At 44.1% G+C, this 12918-nt stretch overlaps 1 protein-coding gene across 4 annotated transcripts in view; it reads right to left on the reverse strand.

Annotated features, from left to right (window-relative positions):
• Nucleotides 1-6268: 6268 nt before the first annotated feature.
• Nucleotides 6269-12918, reverse strand: part of LOC139278454 (immunoglobulin kappa light chain-like) — a 126615-nt gene continuing 119965 nt past the window's right edge. For all 4 annotated transcript variants that reach the window (XM_070897252.1, XM_070897254.1, XM_070897251.1 and 1 more), the window contains exons 6-7: nucleotides 8745-8815; nucleotides 6269-7549 (exon numbers count right to left, since the gene is read on the reverse strand). In XM_070897252.1, coding sequence (XP_070753353.1) covers nucleotides 7442-7549; nucleotides 8745-8815 — 179 coding nt within the window. In that variant the 3' untranslated portion in view covers nucleotides 6269-7441. The remainder of the gene's footprint in view (nucleotides 7550-8744; nucleotides 8816-12918) is intronic.

Genomic DNA, 12918 nt, shown 5'->3' on the forward strand with positions numbered 1-12918 from the left:
AATAATATTCCCTTTTACTGTTTTTTTTTCCCAAGGTGGATGACCTCACATTTTCCGACATTGTATTCCATCTGCCAAACCTTAGCCCATTTGCTTAACCTATCTAAATCTCTTTGCAGCCTCTCTGTGTCCTCTACACAATCCACTTTCCCACTAATCTTTGTGTCATCTGCAAATTTTGATACACTACACTCTGTCCCACATGCAATATTGTCGAAAAAACAATTGGAGTGCTTAAGCAGCGCTTCAGATGCCTGGACCACTCAGGAGGCAACCTACAATACCACCCTGAGCAGGTCGCTGAGTTCATTGTGGTGAGCTGCATGTTGCATAACTTAGATATCAGGAGGGGCAAGAATTGCCAGATGGGACTGCTGGTCCACCTTAGGAGTGAGGGGAGGCGGAAGAGGAGCAGGAGGAGGGGGACGAGAACTTCGGGGAGGACAATCAGTCTGGCAATGAACCCATGCCCCCATCCCACCCTAACACCGCAGGAAAAGCCCCGTGGTAGTTATGCAGCTGCAAGACTGTTGCGTCAAATGCTCATAAAGGACATAGGCAGGCTAAGTGAGTGGGAAAAAATTTGGCAGATGGTGTATAATGTTGCAAAGTGTGAAGTCATGCACTTTGGCAGAAAAAAATCAAAGAGCAAGTTATTATTTAAATTGCAAAGTGCTGCAGTACAGCAGGACCTGGGGGTACTTGTGCATGAAACACAAAAGGATAGTTTGCAGGTACAGCAAGTGATCAGGAAGGCCAATGGTACCTTGGCCTTTATTGCAAAGGGGGTGGAGTATAAAAGCAGGGAAGTCTTGCTGCAGCTGCATAAGCTATTGGTGAGGCCACACCTGGAATACTGCGTGCAGTTTTGGTTTCCATATTTACGAAAGGATATACTTGCTTTGGAGGTAGTTCAAAGAAGGTTCACAAGGTTGATTCCGGGGATGAGGGGGTTGACTTATGAGGAAAGGTTGAGTAGGTTGGGCCTCTACTCATTGGAATTCAGAAGAATGTGAGGTGATCTTATCGAAACGTATAAGATTATGAGGGGGCTTGACAAGGTGGATGGCAGAGGGGATGTTTCCACTGATGGGGGAGACTAGAACTAGAGGACATGAGCTAAGAATAAGGGGCCGCCCATTTAAAACAGAGATGAGGAGAAATTTCTTCTCTGAGGGTTGTAAATCTGTGGAATTTGCTACCTCAGAGAGCTGTGGAAGCTGGGACATTGAATAAATTTAAGACAGAAATAGACAGTTTCTTAAACGATAAGGGGTTATGGGGAGCAGGCGGGGAAACGGAGCTGAGTCCATGATCAGATCAGCCATGAGTGGTGGAGCAGGCTCGAGGTGGCTGTATGGCCTACTCCTGTTCCTATTTCTTGTGTTCTTATGTTCTTATAAATGACCACTTTGCGTGAAGTTATGTTGGTGAGTTATAGTGCTCAATTTTCCCCGTTCATTTGTGCTGTTTTTTTGGCATGTGCCGTTTCTTTGGGCGTATTTATTTTTCAAAGTTTCCCCCTGCGATCTGCGCTGACGTAACTGACTCAGTTACAATTTTTCTAGGCCAGTTTTTTTTTTTACGTCATAGTTCCCTCATGTCTGCGCCGTTTTTTTCAATTGTTTGAAGTTTGGCCAACATTTTTTTCTCTTAGGTCGGCGTATCTGGCCAGTCCCGAAAAATCTTCTGATGAGATAAGAAAACCAGCGCACATTCACGAATCTGCGCTGAAAGCCGCCATTGTTTTTAAATCGAAGATTTTGGAGGGAGTTATGAACACTGTCAAAATCAATAATAAAGTTCAACTTTTTTTTACCTGTCAACGCAGAAGTGTAAATTTGTTGGATTTCAGAAGTTCTCTCATTTTTTAACTCACTCACACGCCCACAGCGAATGTCTTGAAGCAGGGCTAGAGGGTCGTAGGTTTGGCCGGCAGAATCGGCCCCGCGCCCGGACACAGGGGCTCGGCTACAAAACAAGCCGTGGGGGCGGGGGAGGAGAGAAGAGGAGAGAAGAGGAGAGAAGAGAAGAGAAGAGAAGAGAAGAGAAGAGAAGAGAAGGCTTGGAGCCTGGGGAGGGAGAGAGAGAAGTCACAAGACTCCAATTAAGGAGGAGGAGGGTGGGGGGAGAGAGAAGTCACAAGACCTTTGGATGTGGTCCATCCATAAAGACTTGGAGAGATACAACTGCGAACCTGTGCTGCCTGCTTTTCTGCCATTTTGAGCTTCTTTCAAAGATTAAATTTAAGTATGGGGGTAATACAGACAATGCCATATCTTGTGCGAGCCTTCTGCATCATGGTGCTACATAGAAGACAATTGATTCAACTTCATTGCATCAGGAACATCAGAGCCCGTAGGGTGCTGGGCAGGAGGCCTTACCCACCTCGGGTATATCGAGACAGGCGTTCGTACCTCCACCTGAGGGATGCAGACTGTGTCAGAAGACTGTGTTTCTGCATAGAAGTTGTAAGTGAGATCTGTGAGTTGGTCAAAGCAGACCTGCAACCTAGAAGCATCAGGATGACTGCTTTGTCAGTTGAAGTGAAGGTTACAGCTGCACTTTCATTCTATGCCTCCGGATCGTTTCAAGTTACAACTGGGGATGTGTGCGCCATCTCTCAACATGCAACACATGTCTCCATTTGCCAGGTCACGGCTGCACTGTACGCGCATAGGAATAACTTCATAAAGTTCCTTATGATCGCCCAAGCAATCCATGACAGGGCTGTGGGCTTCTCCAGGATTGCTGGCTTCCCAAAGGTACAGCACTGCATTGATTGTACCCACATTGCCTTGCGAGCACCTTTGAAGGATTCCGAGATGTACAGGAACAGAAAAGGCTTCCACTCCATTAATGTGCAGCTCGTGTGTGACGACATGCATCGCATCATGTCAGTTGATGCAAGATACCCTGGGAGCACCCATGATGCGTTTGTCCTACGTGACAGCATTATATCTGTCATGTTTCAGCAGCAGCCAGAAGGGCAGAGCTGGTTACTGGGAGACAAAGGGTACAGCCAGGCCACCTGGCTCATGACGCCCCTATGCGTAACCCAGATGGAAGCTGACCGTCAATACAACATGTCGCACATTGCGACACGCAGCATCATTGAGAGGACCATTGGCATCTTGAAACAACATTTACAATGCTTGGACCATTCCGGAGACTACTTGCTGTACTCCCCTGAGATTGTCAGTCAGCTCACTGTTGTGTGCTGCATGCTGCATAACTTAGCCATCATGAGGCAGCAGCAGCTGGTAGTAGAAGACCCACCTGCGGTGAGAGTGGCTGATGATAATGATGTGGAAGATGCAGGTGACAAGCAGGAGGAGGAGGAGGAGGAGGAGGACGACGAGAATGAGGAAGCCATGCAAGTGCCTGAGGCCGAATCACGACGGCGGAGGAGGGCGGGCCATCGTGACCCTTTAACGATTGCTCGAGCCTTGTGCCAGCAGCTCATCCGTGAGCACTTTACTGATGTCTGAGGACTCAGCAACAACTATTCCATATGGACATGTTTACTGTTTGAAGCTATTCCGTAATGTTGTGTTGTGTTAATGGAACATGATTCAGTTTTAATGTAAAATTTAAAAAAATTATTCTTGTATCAAATTTTACATTAATATCACTCTTTAAGATCACTTTAAAAACTTGTAAATTTACATAACTTACAAAAAACTTTTAAGTTGAGAACAGTTACAACAGTAATAATCACAACGACAATAGCAGCAAAGAAAGGCTGCACCCATCTCTCCTCCGCCTTATTCTAAGACCGCCCGCTGTGCTTGGTCTTGGACATTCCATCACCCCTGCCCACAGGCGGTGGCGCAGTGTTTCTGTGCTTGATACCAAGCTTATTCTTTCTAACGTCTCGGGTACTGTGCACTTCTTGAGGGTGGGTGGCGTCGGCATCAGGCGGCAAGTTGGAGGGCCCAGGCAGCAAGTTGGAAGGCCCGGCTTTGGGCTCTTCAGAGGCTGGAGTGGGAGTGACAGTTGATTCTGTCACTGGGCGCGGGGTCTGGGCGTGTTCCCTTATTGCAACAGCTAACTCCAACATGCTGTCCCTCATGCGCCCTGACAGTGTCTCAACGACCTGCAACATTCCCTCCCTCATGTTGAGCTAAACTGTCTGAACTACCTGTAACATTACCTCCCTCATGGTCAGTGATGTGGTTTGCACCACCTCTGACATTCCCTCCCTCATGGCCACTATTCCCTCACTGATGGTCCCGGATATCGTTCCCATTGCTCATGTCATTGCTGTTACTTCTCCCGACAGTCCCGCTACCTCATCATTCACCCCACTGATGGTGTCCAGGAGTGATCGAGTAAGGTCAATGCTCCCCGCACTCAATGGCATCATCTGAACCACATCTGTTAGATCCTGAACCTCAGGAGAGCGTGGTGGAGTTCTCCTTCTCCTCCTCCCCATGGATGTGGCTCGCATCCCGACACTGGGACCCGCAGCCTGGGACGGTGGGGTCCTGGGTGTGCCTCGCTGCACCCCACCACAGAGACCCGCAACCTCGGAAAGTATGAAACCATGGAACACTCAAACCACTAGTCACGGAAGGGGCTGTCACCTCCATGAGCGGCACCTCCTCCAAAGGCAGTACAACAGTGGGAGCTTCATCCAGCTTCATCCACTCCCCCTCACACCCATGGATGGACTGGAAGATGTTCTCCTCTTCTGGCTTGTCCACATCTGAATCTTCTTCCACATCGTCAGGGTTGGCCTCAAGTTCTGCAAAATATAACAGAATAGTCAAATGGTTAGCAGCAGAGGAGAGGGCAGGATGGGTGGCATGAGTAGGTTCACACATCGCAGGCCAGGCACCAGGTTGATTTGAAGGGCCACGATGAATTTGCAAGACTTACCCTCTCCCTCGAGTGTGGGCCCAATTTGTGCAGTACCAATTGCTTTTCTCCAGGCAGGACCCACCAAAGCAGCGACCCTCTCTTCCAAGGGTGTCAGTGGATGCAGATTTACTGGGCCGCCTCCTGTTTGAGTTCTTTCCCTTTTATTATGTGCCACCTTCCTCTGCAAAGATGAAAATGCAACTTTTTAGAGAGGGTGTCTTTCTGCTGGATGGGACATATACAGCTGGTCACACTTACAATTGCAATTCCACTGAATAAATGAAAATATTACTTACACTAACTACTTGACTAAGGTCTTGCCATTTCTTTTTACACTGTCCTCCAGATCTCATGGTGGTCACCGCTGCGCAGTAATCTTCTGCAACTTGGTTCCAGCGTTCCTTCATTTCTTTTGGTGGAATTTTTATGTGACCTCTGCTGGTGTCCAGCTCCAGCCATCTGTTCTCAATCACAGTAACCAGTGCCTCCACTTCTTCCTGTAAGAAATTCTTGGTCTTTGCACTTACATTGCATCTTGTACTGCTGCAGCTGCGATTTTTCCAATGCTCTCACACAGCACTTGTAACACACAACTGGCTCTTTAAAAATGGCCGATTGCCAAATCCGAGGGAATTATACATCGGGGAAATTTTGGCAAAATACTTCTGCCGCATTTCTGGCCGAGAAAAATGGGTGTAACTCTGGCAATATGCCAGAAAACGGGCTTGGGGAAAATTGAGCCCCATGTTTGGGAACTGGGACTTCCTACTTTTTATTCCTTAAGGAAATTAATTATTGCACCATCAAGATTATTTCAGTCCTTTAAGGAAAGACACATTTTATATCGCTCCTTTCACAACCTCAGGAAGTACCAAAGCGCTTTACAGCCAATGAAATGCTTTTAGAGTGTAGTCACTGTTGTAATGTCAGAAATGCGGCAGTCAATTTGCGCACAGCAAGGACCCACAAACAGCAATGTGATAATGACCAGATAATCTGTTTTAGTGATCTTGGTTGAGGGATAAACATTGGGCAGGACACCGGGGAGAACTTCTCTACTCTTTCCCAGAATTCTTATAAGCTTTTTAATATTCACCAGAATGGGCAGTGGGAGTTTTGATTTACTGCCCAATTTAAAAGTACCTCTTCAGCCTTTCAAATTGAGACAGGCACAGGAACATTCAAATTAGGTCTGCAGAACAAGCTAAACCACCAGAGAAAGCCATCACACTAATCAATAATATAATACATAACTGTATATTAGAAAACAGTTCAAAGCCTGTTACATAATCAGCTACATTAAATTCTAGCTGTAGAATTTAAATATATCTTTTTTAATTTGCAAAATAAACAGCTTTATGCAAACTGACTAAAACTTGAGTACAAACATTTACTGTGCATGCACATGAACAGACACATACAACGCACGCACACACACAACACAAATATGTGTGCCACATACAGAGCAGTAATGCATGCACGGACACAGTACTAACATACATAATGGCTCTGAAATTCCAGTCGGAGGCTTCCTTCGGACGAATGCCTCCGACCCAAAATGTCTCTACGAATGTACCTGGTGGTCCCGGAGGTGCCTTGGATTCCGGTCGGAGGCCTCTCTACACGCTTCGCGGCGCATCCACATCTTCTAGATGCGGACGGAGAAGCTGGAGTCACGTGGGCCTGGACAACCAATCACAGTACAGTATTCTCATTGATAGTAATGGGAACTCCGATTTTACGAGTACGAGTTCCCATTACTATCAATGAGAATAACACCCAAACACAACTTAATAAATTAAAAAAACACCTCACATATTTAAAATTAATTGAAATTAAAGTTAATTAAATATTTTAGAAAAACTATATATTTTTTGATTTTTTTTTTAATGTGTTTTAATAGGGTTTAAAATAAACTTACCTTAGTGGACAGGGTTTTTAACTATAAAAATGTGTATTTAAATTTAATTTTTATATGTTTTAAAACTCCTTCTCTGGTACAAGTAGGCTTTGTGCCTGCTTTTACCAGACATAAGAGTTTGAAGGACATTTGCTGGGCAAAAGATGGTCAAATAGCCCAATCTCACCTGCGCGGGTGTCCTTCTCCCGGGGATGCGGAAGATCTGTCGAGATATTTTGACAGATTGTAAAAGCCAGTTTTCGGCGCATGCACATTGCGCGCCAAAAAACAGCTTTTGCGAGGCCGGGATTTCAGGGCCAATATAAAAACACACAGCTGGACAGAGCAGAAACATATATATGCAGCACACAAATACAGCACAATTGCAAACGGAGCACTTAGGCAGCACATACACATGTACAGAACAGAGACGACATACAAATACATATACTCACACAAACAGAGCATAAAGGCAAACATACGTACGTCAATGTACAAATATGACACATAGCTAACCATCCAACTCCAAGATAACGCAGATGTAAAAAACTGCGAGAATGATCACAAAGAAGGATTTGGATGCAGCAGTTTGATCCAGGATTCTTTTCCGGAATGTTCTAGTTTATTAGTAATGATCTGTGTCAGTATTTGCCGGGTATCCTATGCAACATCCTTTCAGTGAAGCACTGCACTGTACACAATCTCCTCTTCCTTTTTTCTTGATTTCTGCAAGTTTCCCAATTGCAGTTGTGCATAACAGATGTCATTTCCATTGCTCTCATCCTGCAAAATGGGAAAAAAAACACACAGGCAATTACTTTTTCTGTCCTTACCTTCCTGAGCCTGCCTTCCTCCTACAATCTGCAGACTTGAAACCCAAGCTTGGCATTGGCTGATCACTACTCCTCGGCCTATCTCACCATTTCTCTTCCTCTTTTCAACTTTGCTGGTATTATCCACTATCGGGTTTTTCCCTTCGCTTAGGTTTCTCAATAAAAACAATATAGTTAGTAACGAGAGAGTTCTCCAACTGAGCCAAGCTGATAGTGGACTGATTTTGATTTGTTTATTTGTTTTAATGTTTTGACATATTTAAGTCTATTTGAGTGAGCTAATGGGGTACATTGTACAACTGGTGACAAGCTTAAATAGTAACATAAAAATGGTCCCAGTTTGGTCTTGTTGCACAGCTCCCAACTGCTCAAAATTGCAAAGATATGTGATTAGAAATGTTCTGAAACACATTGGAATATGATTTGGGTTTATTGTTGCTCACATTATTCTATTATCGAACAGTTTACATTTACAGATCATCCCAGCACAGAGTAACCTCTCAGTGTCAGACCCTGCTGGTAAAAAAAATCAAAGAGCACCGTGAATCCTTTCAGTGTCGGTCTCTGCTGGCAACCTCCCAGTGTCAGTCCCTGCTGGCAACCTCCCAGTGTCAGTCCCTGCTGGTAACCTCCCAGTGTCAATCCCTGCTGGTAACCTCCCAGTGTCAATCCCTGCTGGTAACCTCCCAGTGTCAGTCCCTGCTGGTAACCTCCCAGTGTCAATCCCTGCTGGTAACCTCCCAGTGTCAGTCCCTGCTGGTAACCTCCCAGTGTCAGTCCCTGCTGGCAACCTCCCAGTGTCAATCCTTGCTGGCAACTTGCTGAAACCCTCATTCATGTCTTGTTACCTATAAACTTGACTATTCCAGTGCACTCCTGGCCAGCCTCCTATCTTCCACCCTCCAAAAACTTGAACACATCCATAAATCTGCTGCCCATATCCTAGCGCACACCAAGTCAGGCCTGCTCCTCCTGGTCTGGCTAGATAGGAAGAGCTTTTAAAAAAATATTTTATTACCTACCTTTTGTTAGCGGCTGCAGAAGAATTTTGAGCATGGGCAGGCCTGACACCTGCTTTGAACTAGTAACAGACGTTAGGCCCCTAATTTACATATTCACCCTTCAAATATTAATTTTACATTTACCATGTTATCCTGTCCATGGTGCAATCGTCGATTACGAGCTTGAGTTCCTCTCCGTTCTTGAGTTCTTTTTCCTTCGATATAAAATAATAATTGTGAGATAAAATAATGTATTTGTAAAGAACATTTTTTGTGTTGTAGTAAAATGTGTTGTTGTGCATAGTGAACTGCAGTGATGTATAATAATATCTTAGATTTAATATCATCTAAAGTAGTTGCTTCTGATATTTGTTTAATGAAGTTAGTTACAAACTGCAAGAACAAATGCAAATGTAAGCAGAAAGGATCTGCGAGATCAAATACTTGTGCTGTTTGTATCATTTGTAACAGAATGACTTAAACACATAGTGCAAAAGGTATTTTTCATATCAGTTAAGGACCATTGGTAGCCCTGTGAACCAATTAATGCTGAAACACTGAAAATTTAATTGAAGTAACAGTGAAGTAGATAACAGGGAAAGTGACTTCTGAAAGTCTGAGTTAAACTAAACACCGTTGTTGAGGTCTAGCGAGAAGGAGGAACTGAAGGAAATCCTTATTAGTCAAGAAATTGTGTTAGGGAAATTGATGGGATTGAAGGCCGATAAATCCCCAGGGCCTGATAGTCTGCATCCCAGAGTACTTAAGGAAGTGGCCCTAGAAATAGTGGATGCATTGGTGGTCATTTTCCAACATTCTATAGACTCAGGATCAGTTCCTATGGATTGGAGGGTAGCTAATGTAATCCCATTTTTAAAAAAAAGGAGGGAGAGAGAAAACAAGGAATTATAGACTGGTTAGTCTGACATCAGTAGTGGGGAAAATGTTGGAATCAATTATTAAAGATGAAATAGCAACACATTTGGAAAGCAGTGACAGGATCGGTCCAAGTCAGCATGAATTTATGAAAGGGAAATCATGCTTGACAAATCTTCTAGAATTTTTTGAGGATGTAACTAGTAGAGTGGACAAGGGAGATCCAGTGGATGTGGTGTATTTGGACTTTCAAAAAGCTTTTGACAAGGTCCCACACAAGAGATTAGTGTGCAAAATGAAAGCACATGGTATTGGGGGTAATGTATTGACGTGGATAGAGAATTGGTTGGCAGACAGGAAGCAAAGAGTAGGAATAAACGGGTCCTTTTCAGAATGACAGGCAGTGATTAGTGGGGTACCGCAAGGTTCAGTGCTGGGACCCCAGCTATTTACAATATACATTAATGATTTAGATGAAGGAATTGAATGTAATATCTCCAAGTTTGCAGATGACACTAAGCTGGGTGGCAGTGTGAGCTGTGAGGAGAATGCTAAGAGGCTGCAGGGTGACTTGGACAGATTAGGTGAGTGGGCAAATGCATAGCAGATGCAGTATAATGTAGATAAATGTAAGGTTATCCACTTTGGTGGCAAAAACAGGAAGGCAGAATATTATCTGAATGGTGACAGATTAGGAAAAGGGGAGGTGCAACGAGACCTGGATGTCATGGTACATCAGTCATTGAAAGTTGGCATGCAGGTACAGCAGGCGGTGAAGAAGGCAAATGGCATGTTGGCCTTCATAGTGAGAGGATTTGAGTGTAGGAGCAGGGAGGTCTTATTGCAGTTGTACAGAGCCTTGGTGAGGCCACACCTTGAATATTGTGTACAGTTTTGGTCTCCTAATCTGAAGAAGGACATTCTTGCTATTGAGGGAGTGCAGCGAAGGTTCACCAGACTGATTCCCGGGATGGCAGGACTGACATATGAAGAAAGACTGGATCAACTAGGCTTATATTCACTGGAATTTAGAAGAATGAGAGGGGATCTCATAGAACATATAGAATTCTGAAGGGATTGGACAGGTTAGATGCAGGAAGAATGTTCCCGATGTTGGGGCAGTCCAGAACCAGGGGACACAGTCTAAGGATAAGGGGTAATCCATTTAGGACCGAGATGAGGAGAAACCTCTTCACTCAGATAATTGTGAACCTGTGGAATTCTCTACCACAGAAAGTTGTTGAGGCCAGTTTGTTAGATATATTCAAAGGGAGTTAGATGTGGTCCTTATGGCTAAAGGGATCAAGGGGTATGGAGAGAAAGCAAGAATGGGGTACTGAAGTTGCATGATCAGCCATGATCATATTGAATGGTGGTGAAGGCTCGAAGGGTCGAATGGCCTACTCCTGCACCTATTTTCTATGTTTCTATGTTTCTATGAGGTGTAAGAATTGCTCAGTGACCTACATTTGCTCGTGGTTAAGCAACGCTTTGATTTTAAAATTCTCATCCTTGCTTTCAAATCCCTCCATGGCCTCATCCCTCCCGATCTCAGTAACTTCCTCCAGCCCTACAACTCTCCATGATACCTGGCTTCCTCCAATTCTGGTCTCATGCACATCTCTAATTTTAATCATTCCACCATCAGCGGCTGTGCCATCAGCTGCCGAGGCCCTAAGCTCTGGAATTCCCTCCCTAAACCTCTCTGCCTCTCTACCTCTCTTTCCTCCTTTAAGATGCCCCTTGAAACCTATCTCTTTGTCATCTGCCCTAATATCTCCTTATGTGGCTCGGTGTCAAATTTTGTTTTGATAACGCTCCTGTGAAGTGCCCTTGGGACGTTTTACTGCATTAAAGGCACAATATAAATGCAAGTTATTGTTGAAACATAGCATCTTCCCTAAGAAAGAGAAGCTAATGCCTGGCAAGGTTAGCAGATTGTTATTATCAGTAATTGGGATAGGAGAGAGAAGTTAAGCCTGCAGGTGCTTGCAAAATTAACTGAAATTAAAGGAAAAATGACATTAAAATGTTGACTTTTGTACTCTGCTTTGGTGGCTCACTTCTTGACCAGCCAGAGAGTCCCTCATTGCCACAAGCAGCTGGATCATGGTAGCAGCTGGAACAACGAGAAGATGTTGTCCTGGTCATGCTACGCCTGTGAACGTTATCGGACTTGCAACCTGCCCAGACAGGGAGCTGCTAAACCTCTAGCAACAGCAGCTCCGAAGGAAATTTACATCCTAATCCAGAGAGTTCACCAACACCGCTGGCAAAAGGGTTACTGACTGAGTGTTATTTAAATATTATTGTGATATTCGTGCTAACAAAGTAAATGAGCTCTGATTAATAAATGTGTTGAAACTAAATACATATGTTGCTTATGAAGACATTGTGGTCTGGTGTGATTGTCTCTGGGCCCAAAGTAGGATCTCAGCTGGGAGCTGGACACTCAGGATCTGATATTATAAATGTATACATTTCATACCCTTGATGTATTGGTGTTTAGGTACGGCCGAGATAGACTCCCTTTACATCAGGAGACATTAATTTATTTATAAGTATATTCCTTTCACATCAAAGTAAAAATCATAAATATAATTTTAGTCAGTGAATATTTTTAACTCTGGAGTCTAACAATCAAAGCATTGTCAGGACATGATGATGGCTATTGTATGTAATTTGTAATCTGGTCTATTATTGTTCAAATTGAAAGCAGCCCATGAACAGAGAAACATTATTAGACTGGGAAAATTAAATCCATCTCAATCACTATCTGATAAATATTTGATTTGGAATCTAATAAAGATAAAGAAATACAGTACTGCAGTCTCATACACGTTGGGTAACCAGACATTTCTAAATAAGTGCCAAATGAATGAAATCAGCAGTGAGGCATCACACTGGGACATTGTACCCAGGTGTGGAGACAGTATTTATAACTAGATTTAGAGGTAGTGCCAGGATTCACAAAGGGGGAATTAAAAACAGATTCAAGTATTAGATCAACTCATGACGAGAGTTTAAAGAACTAAGTCTGTTCTCATCAGGGAAGAAAACAATTGGGCACAATCTAAGACTTTGAGCAAGTAAGCAGAATCCATTGGCTGATTGTCGAGAGGCAGTTTATGCAGAATCTGGAGTTGTGCTAAGCTAGGCAGATTTATAATATAACTTGGGCCGGAGTTTTGAGTAGTTTGCGACCGGATTTTCGCTGCTATTTGACTCTCCGTGGCGAAAACCCGGTTGCAAAACTCGGGCGGGATCCTCAGCTTGGTCGCGGCGGCGATGGGACGTACTGCCGGGAAGAGGTGCGCCGATGTGCAACGCCGCGGATTGCGTTAATGTCGGACTTTTGGCTCTCCCGACCCATACGCCACGGCCAGAATACCAACAGGTTAAACCTGTTGGTGCAGCCCTGCCAGCAGTGGTAAGTATGAAA

The sequence above is a fragment of the Pristiophorus japonicus genome, chromosome 13, assembly GCF_044704955.1.
Source record: "Pristiophorus japonicus isolate sPriJap1 chromosome 13, sPriJap1.hap1, whole genome shotgun sequence".
Lineage (NCBI taxonomy): Eukaryota > Metazoa > Chordata > Chondrichthyes > Pristiophoridae > Pristiophorus > Pristiophorus japonicus.